The sequence below is a fragment of the Chlamydotis macqueenii genome, chromosome 8, assembly GCF_036417535.1.
Source record: "Chlamydotis macqueenii isolate bChlMac1 chromosome 8, bChlMac1.mat, whole genome shotgun sequence".
NCBI classification, from domain to species: Eukaryota; Metazoa; Chordata; class Aves; order Otidiformes; family Otididae; genus Chlamydotis; species Chlamydotis macqueenii.
In genome coordinates this window covers 28,365,209-28,379,269 of record NC_141563.1, presented here as the reverse complement: position 1 = coordinate 28,379,269, position 14,061 = coordinate 28,365,209, and the positions used below count along the sequence as shown (strand labels likewise).

General features: G+C 58.6%; 1 protein-coding gene across 1 annotated transcript in view; it reads left to right on the top strand.

Annotated features, from left to right (window-relative positions):
- The first annotated feature begins 567 nt into the window (after positions 1-567).
- The window catches only part of PIK3R3 (phosphoinositide-3-kinase regulatory subunit 3), an 81,710-nt gene continuing 68,216 nt past the window's right edge, over positions 568-14,061 (top strand). Inside the window, exons 1-4 of the mRNA XM_086753131.1 lie at positions 568-625; positions 1,186-1,864; positions 6,073-6,168; positions 6,384-6,461. Of these exons, the coding sequence (XP_086609257.1) occupies positions 1,549-1,864; positions 6,073-6,168; positions 6,384-6,461 (490 nt within the window). The 5' untranslated portion in view covers positions 568-625; positions 1,186-1,548. The remainder of the gene's footprint in view (positions 626-1,185; positions 1,865-6,072; positions 6,169-6,383; positions 6,462-14,061) is intronic.

The following is a 14,061-nucleotide window of genomic DNA, read 5'->3' as shown; positions in this document are numbered from 1 at the left end:
TTTGTGCGTGTTCCTGCTGTGGCCAAGCTTGGCCCTTTGTGCGTGAGCCCTGCCAGCCCCCTCCAAGTTCTCTGGCCCATTAAATTTTAACTGTCACTCCATTAATTTTTAAAGAGCCTTGCTGCATGCAAGAGCTCCCACAGCATCACCCTGTGCTGTTTTATGGGGTGCCCAGCCCTCTCCCCGGGCCTGGGGAACATTTCTGGGCAAATGCTCAGGAGGAGAGTGAGGAACCTGGGCTGGGATTCTCCATGGCAGCTCCTGCCTATCCTGTGCCTGTTTTCTACCCTGGCAAAGGGATGGGGTCCTCTGTGGGTGGGCTAGGGGCTGGCATGGGGCGGGGGGATGTCCATGGGGTGCTGGTCCTCCCCTGTCCTTTAGCATCCCTAAGGATGGATGGAGGTTTCCCCATCCGTAGCTCTCCATCCCACAGAGGAGGCAATTCGGGAGCAGAGATGCTGCATCTGGGGATGAAATCATCCACACACTCCTACAGCAGCGCGGCGGGGGGGGGGCACCCGGCTACCGGGGAGGAGGAGGAGGAGGAGGGACACTGACATCATCGCCGGAGCGGGGCCGGCTCCGCTCCCGTTCTCCGCTCCCGCCGGGGAAGCCACCGCGCCCGGTAAGGCTGGGGGGGCTCTGGGGGGCAGGGGGATGGACGGACGGACCGACGGACGGTCCAGCGGCTGCTGCACATCATCCCTCCCTCCATCCATCCATGGGGTCCTGTGGGATGCGGGGGGCAGCGGGTGGGCAGCAGCACAGCCTTTCCCCCCTGGGGAAGACATCTCTCTGGGAGGAATATTTAAAAATGCACCAAAAAAAAAAAAAAAAAAAGGAAGAAACCAAGCACAAAAAACACTCGAAAATCCTACGTCTTCATCCGCCAGCTCCGTGCAGCGATGCCGGGCTGGAGCTGTGTGCAGCAGGAGGTTTCTTAGCACATATGTCTATTTTAAAAGCCTGTGGCGTGATCTCTTGCCCTACTTTCCAGACTCTTGCCAGTACTTTCCTCGCGTGCAGCGGCCGAGTCCTGCTGGCAGGAGCTCCCTGGGAAGCGGGCGCTGAGCGAGCCGTTGGCCTCTCCCCGGTGTCGGGAGGCTGGGATGGGGGGACAGGGTGGTGGGATTAGGGTTAGACGGCGGGTTTGGTCACTAACGTCACTGCCGTTCCCAACTCCAGCACCACGCGGATGAGACCAGGTGGAGAAAAGGACAGTTCGTAGCCAGCACCCCAATTAGCTTCACTTGCTCCCCTCCATTTGCCCCGGTGATGAAAAGGCTCCCTGTTCGTGCCTGAGACAACCCTGCCGAGCTCTGGGCACCTGTGTGGCTCTGCAACAATTTTGGGGCTGGAGGGGTCAGCGGCCGCTCTCCAACATGGAGATTTTCCATCAGTGAGATGTTTATTCTGCGTGCGTAGGGAAGGGAGCGCTCCCATCCCCGCCGCCTCGCCCCGGCCCGGCCGTACCTGCCCCGTGCAGGCACCTCGGGCCCCCGATGCCCAGCTGGATTTGGGCAGCGTGACCCACACTACATCATCGCCATGGCGTCCTCGGATGGGCTGCAGTACCGGGCTCTCTACGAGTACCAGAAGGACCGGGAGGAGGACCTGGCGCTGTGCCCCGGCGACGTGCTGACCGTCAGCAGGGCTGGGCTGCTCAGCAGCCCCGACTACAAGGACGGGGATGAGCGCAGCCCCCAAGGTTGGCTCCACGGCATCAACGAGCGCACCAAGGAGCGCGGCGACTTCCCCGGCACCTACGTGGAGTACCTGGGTCCCGCGCGCGTCGTCACCGCCACCGCCAAGGCCAGGCCACGGCCCTTGCCCCCGCCGCCCGCTGGGACGACTGCACCCTGGGGTGAGTGCTGGAGGAGCAGGAAGGTGGGAGCCCGTGGGTGGGGGTCCCCTGCAAGATGGCAAGGGTGGCGTGGAGCCCGGGTGGATGCTTGATTTTGGGATGGCTCAGCAAGGATTCACCCTCGGGATGGGGACCAAGCCCCAGAAGGAGGAGCTGCCCTGGGAGTTATTTGCCCCCGTGCATCAAGGCAGTTGCAGGAGGGGCAAGGGGTGCCCCCCAGGCAAAGACACTGCAGAGATTGCTCCTCAGCAGCACCCCAGGCTGGATGCTGTGCTGGCGTGGGCTGTCCAAGGGGGTCTGCGTCTGTAAGATCACAGGAGAAGATGCAGGAGCCCTTTGGCCCTCCAGGGAGGAGCAGAAAGCCCCATGGCAGTCTCTGAGGATCTTTTCTTCCAAGTGCTCTTCTCCATCCCACTGCGGCACCCGATTCTGGCTGCTCTCGGTGCCCGGGTGAGCGCTGGCCCCCAGCCAGCCCCTGGCCGTGCAGTCACTTTGTGCAAGCTGGGACAGGGGATGCTCTGAGCATCCAGTGGGGTCGGTCTCCAAGGGGGGTTCCTCCATCCCTTGGGGCTGCAGCACCGTGCTGGGGAGAATATTCGGCAGGGCCCCTCCTAGCATGGGGATCCCAGACTCCACCAGGATCTGCTTAGTGGAGTCTGAGTGTGGCCAAGCACATTGGGGCTGAGAGGGATTTCACAGCAGTTGCATAATGTACCCAAGCTAAAAAAAAACCACCCAAAAAGGCAAAGTTAGAAACCCCTCTTCCAGCCAGGCACGACCTGGCAACTCCAGCCAAAGCCGCGGTGCTGTCCTCCAGAATGTGATGGAGAAGACATGGCTGTGGGGAAAGCGGCATCAAGTTTAGCCAGGGCTGCCCAAAACCCGCCCAGCTGCTGGCCTGACACCTCGGGCACCCTCCTCGCCTGGTCTGGGACCAAGGCACAGATGTGGTAACTGGAGAGGCTGTTTCCCTCCTGCACTGTCTGGGCTTGGGGGGCTACCTTGGCCCAGGGTTTAGAGGGGCACCCGCTGACAGGGAGATAGGGTTCAAGGGCCCCTTGCCACTGTGATTTAAGAGGATGGGGGCCACTCGGCCCCTGGGCTGAGCACGGCAGGACCCAGCTATCATGGGGCAACTCCTTCCCCCAACGCCGTCCACCACCATTTATGGGGCTTACCATGCAAATCCCGCCTCTCAGCCCCCCCCCCAAACAGGGATGCTGGGAACCCCCTCTGCCTTCCCTCACCAAAACAGGGGTGCTCATCCCCAACTGATGACCTGAGTGCGCCAAGGCAGACGCAGTCCTGGGTTGGCAAGCAGCTGTGTGCTGCCATCACAGCGGGGAGGAGGCCACTTTTTGAGGGTGAGCTCCCTTCCCAGCCAAGCTCACCGGCATGCAAGGAGCCCCCTGCCCCTGGCTGTTTGGTGAACAGAGCCCTAGGAAACTTGGTGCTGTAGTGTGGGCAATTTGGGTCAGACAGGAGCACACACAATAGCTCTCCAGCCCAGTTCACCAGGATTTTTAGAGCATGGAGCCACCCTCTTGCTCCTGCCCCTGCTGCCCATCACTGTTGCCTCGCACCTGCTCTGCACAGGGGGTGGTATGGGATCCTCTCTGAGAAGCTGGGAGATGGGCCCAGGGGACCCCTGCCCACAGGTGGCGGGACGTGGAGGTGCCCCACAGACGCAGGCAGCAAGTGCAGCCTGGCTGGAGAGCCTGGCCCGTATGAAGGGTCTTGGCGCAGGAGCCCTGGCCCTGCATGTACTTGGGCAGGAGGATAACAACTTAAAATTAAAAAAAAAAATTAGTGAAATTGATATTTTTTTTTTTTTTTTTTTTTTTTTAGTAGGGAAAAACCCACCAAGGCCAGGTTTTGGGGGTAAATTGGGGAGGGTGCTGCCATCTGCAGGACACGCTCTGGCTATGGCCTGGTGTCCAGCCCCACGGTCCAGGGGGACGTTGGGTGCTGCCCCTCCGTGGGGTGCCCCTCCGTGGGGTGCCTTCCCTGGGGCGGTGCTGGGATGCATGGGCGCCTTGGCAGGGGACGCTCGTGGCCCACAATCACGTCTTTCTGCAGCAGGGGAGCAGCATGCGCCGTTTTCTGTCAGTTTAAACCCAAAACTCCCGGCTGGTGGGATTTCCCTTGGAGTAAAAATCCCCAACATGCTCTTGGAAGAGAATGGACTTTTTTTTCTTTTTCTTTTTTTTTTTTTTTTTTTTTTTTAATTCTTCCCATACTGTTTCCATTCCCAGATGGAGGTTTTGAGGGACGTTTTTTTTTTGCCTGGTCTGAATGCTTATTTTTCTGTGACAGCGGCATGCCGCCCTGCGTGCCCTTGGTGCCCACCCAGCCTCGGTGGCTGAGGACCCTGGAGACCCCGACCAGGGTGAAGCCCTGGGGGAAGGCCTGAATGGGAGACAGACACTGCATTTCCCAGCTGTGCCCCAGAGCCAGGGTTGGGTCTGTGGGGAGGAATGGTCTTTTTCTAATTAAATAATATCCTAAAAAATGGTTCTGCAGCAGATCTGAGTTCCTGGGGGACTTCCCAGGAGCTTGGTGGCTGTTTTGCCCCTGCCTGGTTGTCCTGGGCAGCATCACCACTGCAAGGCATCACCTCTGCTGTACCCGGGGCCGAAGCTGAGCAGTGCATCGGGATGCTGGGGTCCTGCCTGGCACCCTGCGGGGTGAGGACGGGCTAAAGCTCCAGCCCGAGCCTGGGGCTATTCCTGCTGTTTCCACCAAGAAGAAAGAGGTTTTGGTTTTTTTTTTTTTTCCCATCACTGCCTTTCCCCAAGCCTTTGCCTTGGAGACCAAAAGCCAGTTTTCCATAATTGAAAAACCACCCTGGAGTGGGGACATTTTCCATGGGCTCTGAACCGCCTGCTTTGCTTTAAACCCTAAAATCTTCCCCATTCCCACCTGAGGCACCTGCACATCTCCATTGGCGCAGAGGGGACCCTCTTGCTGGGCTCTGGGGAGCACCAGGGCATCACTGCAGCAAAGATGGGAGCCTGGATCCACCCATTGCAGCCAGGTTGTGTTTTTGCAAAAGATCCAAGGCAGTGCGGCCCTGTCCACAGCCTCCCATTCCCCTTTTTATTTTTTTTTTAATTCCTTAAAACCACTGTGGGGTTCTTGGCTTCACATTTGAGCCCCCTGCCTTCCACCAGGCAGCAAAAAACAAAGATAGAATGAACCTAACGTAGAAGTTGGCCATTCTGAAGCGTGCTTCACTGCAGGGGGGAAAGTCACACTCGGGCTTTATTTAATTTGCCAGAATTTTTAAAAATATATTTCCAGCAGAACAGATCCACTCACCACATAAAACAGGAAAAGAGCTCTTGACACATCAGCCCTTCCAGATGCCATCCGTGCCCCGGCGGACGCACCTGGCTCTGATGAGCTGAAGCCAGTGGCAGACCCAGGCTGTCCCCTGCCTGTGCCTGTCCCCTGCCCGCTGCCTTCCTGCGGGGGTTCAAGGCCACTAATGAGAGACTGGGGCAGAGGAAATCTCAGCACTGTGCTGGGGGTAAAGGAGAGCTGCTCTCACACCTGCCAGAGGGTTTGCTCCTCTCTGGCAGGGTCTGGGGTGAAGCACCCTTGGTGTAAATCCCAGCAGCCAGCAGCACCTGGGCATTAGTGCCATGGGAAGCCTGGCCTGTGCTTGTCTGATGGGTTCCTCAAGGACTGGTGGAGGTCTGTGCCAGCCAACATGGGCAGCTGAGTTCTCCTTGGACTTGTGCTCAACCCTATTGTAGACAGTAAAGAATCCAAGTGGGTGAGAGCTGCAGGGAGCTGTGTTCATGATGGGTATGGATCTGGCCCGTCAGCTCCTGCCTGGTGCCACTAAGGGCTGTGAGTGACGAGAGGGGGCAGTCTCAGTGCTGTGGGAGGAGAGGTGGGGAAAGGTTTTTGGCCCAAAGGAGCTCCACGCTCAGGGCAGGATGCTCCCCACAAGCAAGGCATGTGGCTGAGCAGGTCTCTGCATCTCAGCAGGCAGCTGAGCCCCTGATAGTGACTCTTACTGCAAAAAGAGGATAAAATAAGGGAGAAGTTCTCCAAAATTGGGCATGCGTCAGCTGAAGTGTTGGTGGTAGCTGTGCCAAAGCAGCAGCTTGATCCTGTACTGGGGCAGTCGAGGGAAACGGCTGGAATTCCCACAGGCAGGAATTTCCAAACTCCTTCTCCCCATCTTTCCATCACAGGGCTCCCTGGGCAGGCAGAGCTCGCCGAGCAGCCCACCCTCCCCGAGCAGGCACTGCCGACCGTGGCCAGGCTCATCGAGGCGCTGGAAAAACAAGGTACATGGGTGCATGCACGCGACCACCCGCTCTGCCCGTGTTCAGAGATGCCCCGAGAGCATCACTAGAGCCAAACCTCTCCCTGCGCACCCCGGTACCCACACAGTGTGGGCAGAGCAAGGGCACCTGGTGATTTTCGGCTCTGCCTGCTTCCATGGCATTGGAGGGAGGATTTGGGGCTCAGGACTGACACCTCTCTCCTGGCTGCTCCCCAGGTCTCGACAGCGAGGTGCTCTACAGATCTGCCCCCAGCGTGCTGGGCGATGCTGAGCTGAAGAAGGCTCTTCTGACGGGTAAGTCCCAGAGCTGCGTCCCCGCCGTGTCCCTGGTCGGGAAGGGGGCTGTGGAGGTGATGCTACCCAGGCAGGCGATGCCAGCCAGGCACAGCAGGGATGGATTACTACCTCCCACCTCCTCATTACAGCTCTGTACCCTAACTACAGCCCTAATTACAGCTCTGTACCCTAACTACAGCTCTGTAAGGCCCTGCCTGCGTCCGAGCGGCTCTCTGCTCCTCAGTGCCCCAGTATGACGCTGCTGAGAGGGATGTGGGTGCAGGGTTGGGGCTTTTCATTAGAAGTTCTATTTTTTTAGGGAGAAAAATATTTTGTTTTGCAAACCTTTGGGGTTTCTATTTGAGGAGCAGGAGAGGGAGAAAGCCTCTTATGGGTGCGATAGGGAAAAAAAAATAAAAGGAGGAAGAAAAAGCTCATTTTTTTAGGAGAACGGGAAGCGTTTTTCAGGACTGGGGAGGGGGGCATGAATAGGTGGGGAGGAGGGAAAAATAATCTCCCTACTTCTGCTCCTAAATTCACGGCTGGGATGGCACGGGGGCGTTGGGGACGTGATGGAAGCAGGGCGCCGCTCAAATTTGGCGGGGGGCGGGGGTGCGGTGGGAGCTGCGTCGAGCATCTCCATCCTCCCGGCCGCGGTGCCCAGAGGGCGGCACTGTGGGACCAGGCACGGCCCAGCCCCGCACTGCCCGGCTCCGGCGCCGCGTGTCCCCCCCGCAGCCCCCGCCTCCGCCCGCCCTTGGGCTCAGCATCCCGGGGCCTGCGGCACGGCGGGGATGGAGGGGGGGCGGGGGGAGGGCCGGCGGTAGCGCGGCCGTGTTGCTGGGGAGAAGAGCTGTGATGCAATCGCTAAATTAAGCAACATGACCTCATCGCTTCTCCCGCGCACCGGGAGCCCAGTTCCCCGCCGGGCGGGGGGACCGGGATGCGGAGATGGAAGGGATGCAGGACAGGAGATGTTGAGGAGCCCGGAGCTGCTCCATCCCGCTGCCCGAGGGGTGCTCTGCTCCCCCGAGGATGATGGGGGGCAGGGTGCACCCCGCTCTCCTCCCTCCCTTTGCAGGAGCCCAAGCTGCAGCCGGGGGAAGGCAGGGGCTGTGGGGTGCCCGTTCGCACGGCCTTGGCCCCCGGCCTGCATTTCCCGGCTGGTGTCCGGAGGAGGTGAAGGCATTTTGAGACCAACCCGGCTGCCATGGGCACGGGTGCCCAGGCTGGGCAAGGGGCAGCGACAACAGCACGAGAAGGGCGCTTTGCTTTCCCAGCACGCAGGAGTTTCGGATCCTCCATCCTTCCCGCACAGCATCCCTGGCAGGTGCAGGGCTCCCTGGCAGCACCGCAGCGGTCACTACCGAAATCCTGCCCGGCCTCAGGAGACTCCCCCAGCCCCGGGGCAAACCCCATTGGCTTCACCAGAGCCTGGACTGGAGCTTGGAGCAGCTGCTGGGTCCGTCTGGGTTTTCATCTCCCACTGTGGGAGCCAGCACGGGGCAGGGAAATGCCATTGTGCTTTCCAAACCATTTGAAAGCCCTGAAAAATCCCCAACGTCCCTGAGTGACTTGATGCTCCCAAGCCCCCCACCTCCTCTAGGACCTCAATAAGCTCTTTTATTTGACAACTGAAGGGACTGCACTGTGTCAGAGGGCTGCTCTGCAAGTGGGATGGGGACGTTCCTCTGCCAGGGCCAAGCATCTCAGCAGAACCAAGGCTTGGCAGCCTGCTCCCCCGGCAGCCTCCTGTGGATCAGAGTCCCAGCACTGCTTTCCCAGGACCCCATGGAGCCCAACCCAGGCTGGGGAGGGCAGGGGAGCATCTCTGCTTTGGCTCCCAAACAGGCATAGCGGTGCTCTGGGGTAAAAGAGCAGCACCAGCCCTTTCTTTACATTTGGTGGGGTAAAACATCCTCACCAAAAAATGGAAGCAGCATGAGGCAGCAGAAGTGAGGGTGGCATTTCTCTTCCTCCATTGCTCCTGACAGTCCATCCCTCCAGCACCCCACCTCTGCTAGCAACCCATCTGCAAAAGTCAAACTCCTTCTTGGAGGAACGGGGAGAAATTGGAGCCGGGGCTGGCAGTGGCTGGAACTGAACCCTTTCTCAGCTGGGGGGAATATGGGCTTCCCACCGCGGGTTTCAGCTTCCCTGGGAATACCCACATCACACTGGTGTTTGGCAGCGGTGGCAGGAAAACCTTGAGAGAGTGCAAGGAAAAAGGAGCAGGGGCTGGAAAAGTTAGAGTATTGGTTTTCTAGCTCCCAAATCAGAGAATGGTTTGCACTGGAAGGGATCTTAATGTGTTGGAGAAAGCAGGGTGTTTTCTACACTGGAAGAGCATCTGAGCTTTCAGTGGGAAGGAGGTTCCCTTGGGGACAAGGAGCCGTGCAAGTCGGAGTGGTCCTGGCTGTCCCTTTTCCCATCCCTGGCCCTTTCGGACCCATGGAAGACCTAGCCTGATGGAGCAGCCCCCGAACCAAACATCACCCAGGCTCTGGGATGAAGGTTCCCCATTCTTGTGGAGCTGCAGCAGTGTTGGGAAGAGCAGACTTGGATGCAACGTGGTTCCATGCAGCTCTACAGCCTGGGCTGAGCCTGTCCCCATCCTGGCACTGGTGACGTCCTGCAGGATGGTGGCATCTGACTGCTGGTTAGAGCCTGTGCACCAAACTTGGTATTTCCATGTTGGATGATGCAAGAAAAAAAATATTTATAGGCAAGAAAAAAAAAAAAGAAAGAAAAGATAGAGCTCATTGATAAAGGGTGGTCAGTGAACTGAGCTCCCACTGCCACCTGGCTGAGATGCCACCAGGGCTGGTATGTGAGGCACGAACCGAACGGTGATTGGGCTTGCAGCTGGCTTCTGCTGGCTCCAGAGGAGAATGAAGTGTTTTAGGACACTCGGTGCTCAATTCAGACCCTTAGGTTCCAACAGACAAGCAGGGCGATGCAAGATCACTGAACACGGGAGTCAGAGTCACATGGCAGCACCAAAAAGGGACTTAATGAAAAGCCACAGCCCCACGGGGGGCCGAGGGGACTCACCAAAGGGTTGCAGGCAATCAGCCAGCCAGGAGCTCTGCTGCAGCTGCAGGGAAAGAGTTATGGGAAGAAAAAGAAGAAAGTAGAGCTTCAAACGGCAGCGGCACGGTGCAGGGTCAGTCCCAGCTGCCCCCCGTGCTTCCTGCAGTGCCCAGTGCCAGGCTACTCCACAGTTTGGGGGCATCTCTGTGCCAGTCCTGCCAGGGGTTCCCAGCCCTCAGCACTCCTACTGTCCCCTCTGTGTGGCTCAGGGGCTGTTTGGAGCACAGGGGATGGGGCAAATCAACTGCAGAGTCCCTGGTGCCTGTGAACATGAGGTGTACGAGCCCCTCCAGTGCCCAGGAGTGATGTTTTCCCACCCCATGTTTGTTTGGGGTCCTGCCCGCACCCCTCGTCCCTTGACAGGTGCCAGGCAGCCACCTCCTCATGGCTGCCATTGGATTTGGAAACTTGGGACCTTCTCTGGCCAGTGCCCTTTAGAGCTGCTGGAGCCCTTTAGAGCTGAGGGACCTGAGCTGGGAGATGCCTGGCATGGGGCTGGCTGCAAAGTCCTGCGTGTACTAGCTGGTGGTCTGGATCCTCATCCCTCCTCCCTGGTGAGGATGGGACACAGAGACCCTGCAAGGCCCCCAATCCTGTGGCTTCCTGGGTGTCCCGTATGACTCGGATGGGGCTGAACCCATCCAGGATGGTGGCAAAGCACAGAAACCTTCCAGATTTCGGATAACCCGTGCCCCGCTCTGGGGTCCATCAGGATACGCAAAAGCCATGAGCCTTCCCCAGGCAGCACTGGGAAAACCTGCTGTTGCTGGCAGGGCCAGGCAGGAGCTGCCTGCACCTTGGGTGCCGGGGCAAATCCGGCAGCAGCGCAAGGTGGATTAGAGCCCGTGTCTCCAGGCGTGCCGTGTCTGCGCTGCCATCCTGTGCACTTTGATCTCGGGCCTCGGCACAGAGCAGTCTGCCTGGAGATACAGGCTCACGTGCCCGGGAATTAGGTCAGGCCTCGGTGGGGATTAGCAGGAGGCCGGGAGCTGCTGCTGGGCAGAAAAAGCTGGGCTGGAGCGGAGAGAAGTCTAGGGTGCCTTGCACCGCTCCCCCCATCATCCAGGCATGGATGCCCAGGGAGGGAGCACGTTGCTGTCCTCGTCCCTGGGATGCCAGAGGGAGCTGGAAGTCCCCAAGGGCTCTGGTTTCCCCTGGCCAAGCTATTAACTCCACTTTACTCCCGAAGACAAGGCGCCCCGCTGCCTACCGCGCTGCTTTTTATTTATACCTGCAGTGGAAATAAACCCCGCGTCGTCAGAGCCTGGCAAGAGGCATGAGCTCATCTCTTATATTTGGTGGTGACAAAAGAAGGGTAAATAAACGGCAGTGGCGCAGGCGTCCCTGCCAGACCCATCAGGGTGAGCTTTTGCCGTCCCCTCCCGTAGCTGCTGGGGAAACTGAGGAAGGGAACTGCCCACGGGAAGCTGAGGTGGGGGAAGGCAGTCTCGCTGGGTACCCTCGAAAGGGGGTCCCAGCATACCTGTCCTGGCAAACTGGGGTTATGCGGGGAGTGAAGCCCAGCTGGCAGGGTGTTTGGGGCTTCCAGGAGCTCCTGTGCATGGGCAGGGGGTGTCCCGGCAGCTGCCAAGTCCCCAGCACACGGCACCACCAGGCTGCAGAGGGATCTTACAACGATGTCAAGTCCAAGCCGGGGAAATATTCCCTGATTCAGTGCACAGTTCCCCAGTAAATCCCCACTGTGGGATGCCCAGGAGCCCTAAATGTCTGGTTGGGTCTGGGGGTTGTGCAGATCCCTGTGCAGGCAGCATCCGTGTGGGTGGGAAGCTGTAGCCCCCAGGACTGGGTGATGGGGACATCCCTGCAGTACCAGCTGGTGCTTGAACCTAAAAGGTCTGGAAGGGGTAGGGAAAATGCCTGGTCAGTATTTAAGTCAGCACTGGGTACAGGTGGTTTGTGTGTCCCTCTACCACAGGGACCGTGATCTGCACCCTATCACCCAGGCGCTGGCCGGTGACATGGGGCACAGCCTCCACCTATGTCCATGTGCAGGGGACGGCCAGTCACTGGGATTCACTCAAGCCTCTCCTTCGAAACAACCCCCTCACCTCCTCCCTGCCACCTCTTGGCCAAACATCCTCTGCATTTACTGAAACTCTGGGCTTACTCACACCTCCCCAGCTGGCTGCAGCTGCCCGGAGAGATCTCAGCATTTCCTGCCCAGCCTGACTCAGCCCAAAGCCCCGGCACCCCTCCACCTCTGTTGGGATGAGGGGTCTGGCATCCCGGTGGGAGGAGGCTGGGAGCACCCATTGCTTTCCCCTCTGGGCCAGTGGCCATCCTGCACACCCCTTCCCCAGCCCCAAATTTATTCCTGCTTTTCATCCCCCATGGGGAAGGGATGCTCTCCACTGGTCCCCAGCCACTTGCTCACTCTACCAGCAGGTCAGCAAGCAGGTTGTGTGCCAGAGGGGGTTGGTATAGGATTGAGGTTGGGGTTTTGGGGTGTTTTCCTTCTGTTTGTGGCAGGGAGATGGAATCCCTCCATCATTCCCTGAGGGAAGGGATGGGAACATCTGGAGAGCAGCGGGAGAGCCTGACTCATCCTGCAGCATCATTAACTTCTTATAGCTGGTTATCATCTCCCTCTGATAAGGAGAGAGCAGCATCCATGGGGTCAGAGCAGTGGTAATTGGCTGGGAAGGTTCCAGGTTTAACCCTTTCCCAGGCTGCTGGCCGAGCCTCCCAGAATTGCTGGAGTGCAGCCGGTGCCGGGGAGCAGCTCAGAGCACCCCTCAGTTGTGCTCTCAACCTGACAGGGAGCCCAGCTCACCACGGCAGCTCCAGGGGAAGGAGGGGAGCTGGGGCAGGAGGATGCCACTGCATCTCCGGGAGGATGGGGACAACAGGCTAGTGGCTATTTCTAGCCACCATGCCAAGGAAAATGGTGCCAGCATCAATCAGTCTCCGTTAGCAGGGTGTAAGTCCCCCTGGTCTCCCCATCATGCCTCTCTCTGGGTGTAAAGATGTTTTTTAGTCTTCCTTTGATAACAGCTGAGCCTTCCCTTTGAACAAGCCCCCAAGCCCATGCCTAACGATGCGCACGAGCTAATTAGGCCGCGGTGGAGCCCGGGGCTGATCGCCTGGGGCCGGCGCCCGGCAGCCGCCCCTTCCCCGCACAGAAATAGCTTGCAGCAGCTCTTCCCAATCTGCGCCAGCATCCTGAAGGCAAGTGACAGGTCCCCACAGAAACCTCCACAGCGGGTGGGGGAGAGCAGCCAGGGCTCCTCCTGGGTGAGAAGGGGTTTGGGGTTTGCCCAGTGCACCCCACTGACAGGAGCAGCTCTCTGCAATGCAGCCCAAGCAACGAGACCCCGCAGCAGCAGCATCCCTGGGCTTTAGTCATGCAGTGGGGGGTTTCAGCCCAAAACAAGGGTTGGAGCATCTCGCAGGATCCCTGACCCTGCTTTCCTCCCTCTGCCTGGCTGGAGCCAACCTGCCAGCTCACTTCTCCAGAGCAAGTGGTAGCAAAAATGAGGAACTGGCTGTCATCCCCCACAAATCCCAGTAGAAATAACTCTTTTGTCCAGCTGAGAAGGTCCAGAAGTGTGGCTGGGAGATGGGAGCATTAGCATGGACCAGAGCAGGGCCAGGGTGCAGCAGGTGAGAACTGGCACAGCCCTGCCCACCTCAAGGATGCTGAGGGCAGAGTGGGGCGATGCTGTGACATCAGGGGGTGCCAGAAAGGCAGCGCCCGCCTTTGTCCTGGGTTGCGTTTGGCCATGCTGGAAGGCTGCCTGCCCTGGCAGGCAGACGTTCTCATGCTGCCCCCGGGCATGGTTCCCAGCCCATCGGGTGCTTTCTCCTGAAGATGAGGTAGCGTCTCCAACGGCTGGGTTAAAGGCTTCGCTTTGGGCATTGGTCAATCTGTTTTGTCTCCGATCTCTGAGCCAAATGGCAGGCACTGTCTATCCGGGACCTGCCACAGCTTCTTGTCCCCAAGCAGGTGGAGGGGGAGGTGGGCAGGGGGTTGCCCTCGGGCTGCCTGGCCCATGGTGGGGTCACCCCAAGGAGACAAGATCAAGGTCAAAGTGCCCAAAACCAGCCTTTGCCAGGAGTTAGGGAGCTGCTCCCAATCCCAGCCCCGCTGGCTGGGCATTTCCAAAGCTTCGCCCTAGGAAACAGCTTTACTCCACTCTATTGGGCTTATCGCCCTAGAAAGGAGCACAGGCACATGCGGTCAGCTGAAATGGTTGGACACTTGAGGCATTTTCTGCTGGAAAATGCTGGGCTGGGAGATGGAGCATCTCCCAAAATGGCACTGATTTTGGTAAAGCTGAATTGGGAGGTAAAGACCCAGAGAGGGGGGGCAAAGGGGGCTCGGAGCAGGGCAAGCCCACCGTCTTCTTCTCAGTCACAACAGAGTGGGCCATTTATGCTCTGACATGTCGTCCTTAAGAGAGTGCAAAATTTGCTTTTTTCAATATTCTCATGTAGAAGCAGCAAGAAATTAAGTTTCTACAAATGAACCATTTCAAATGATCCCAAATATCTTGGGCTTTTT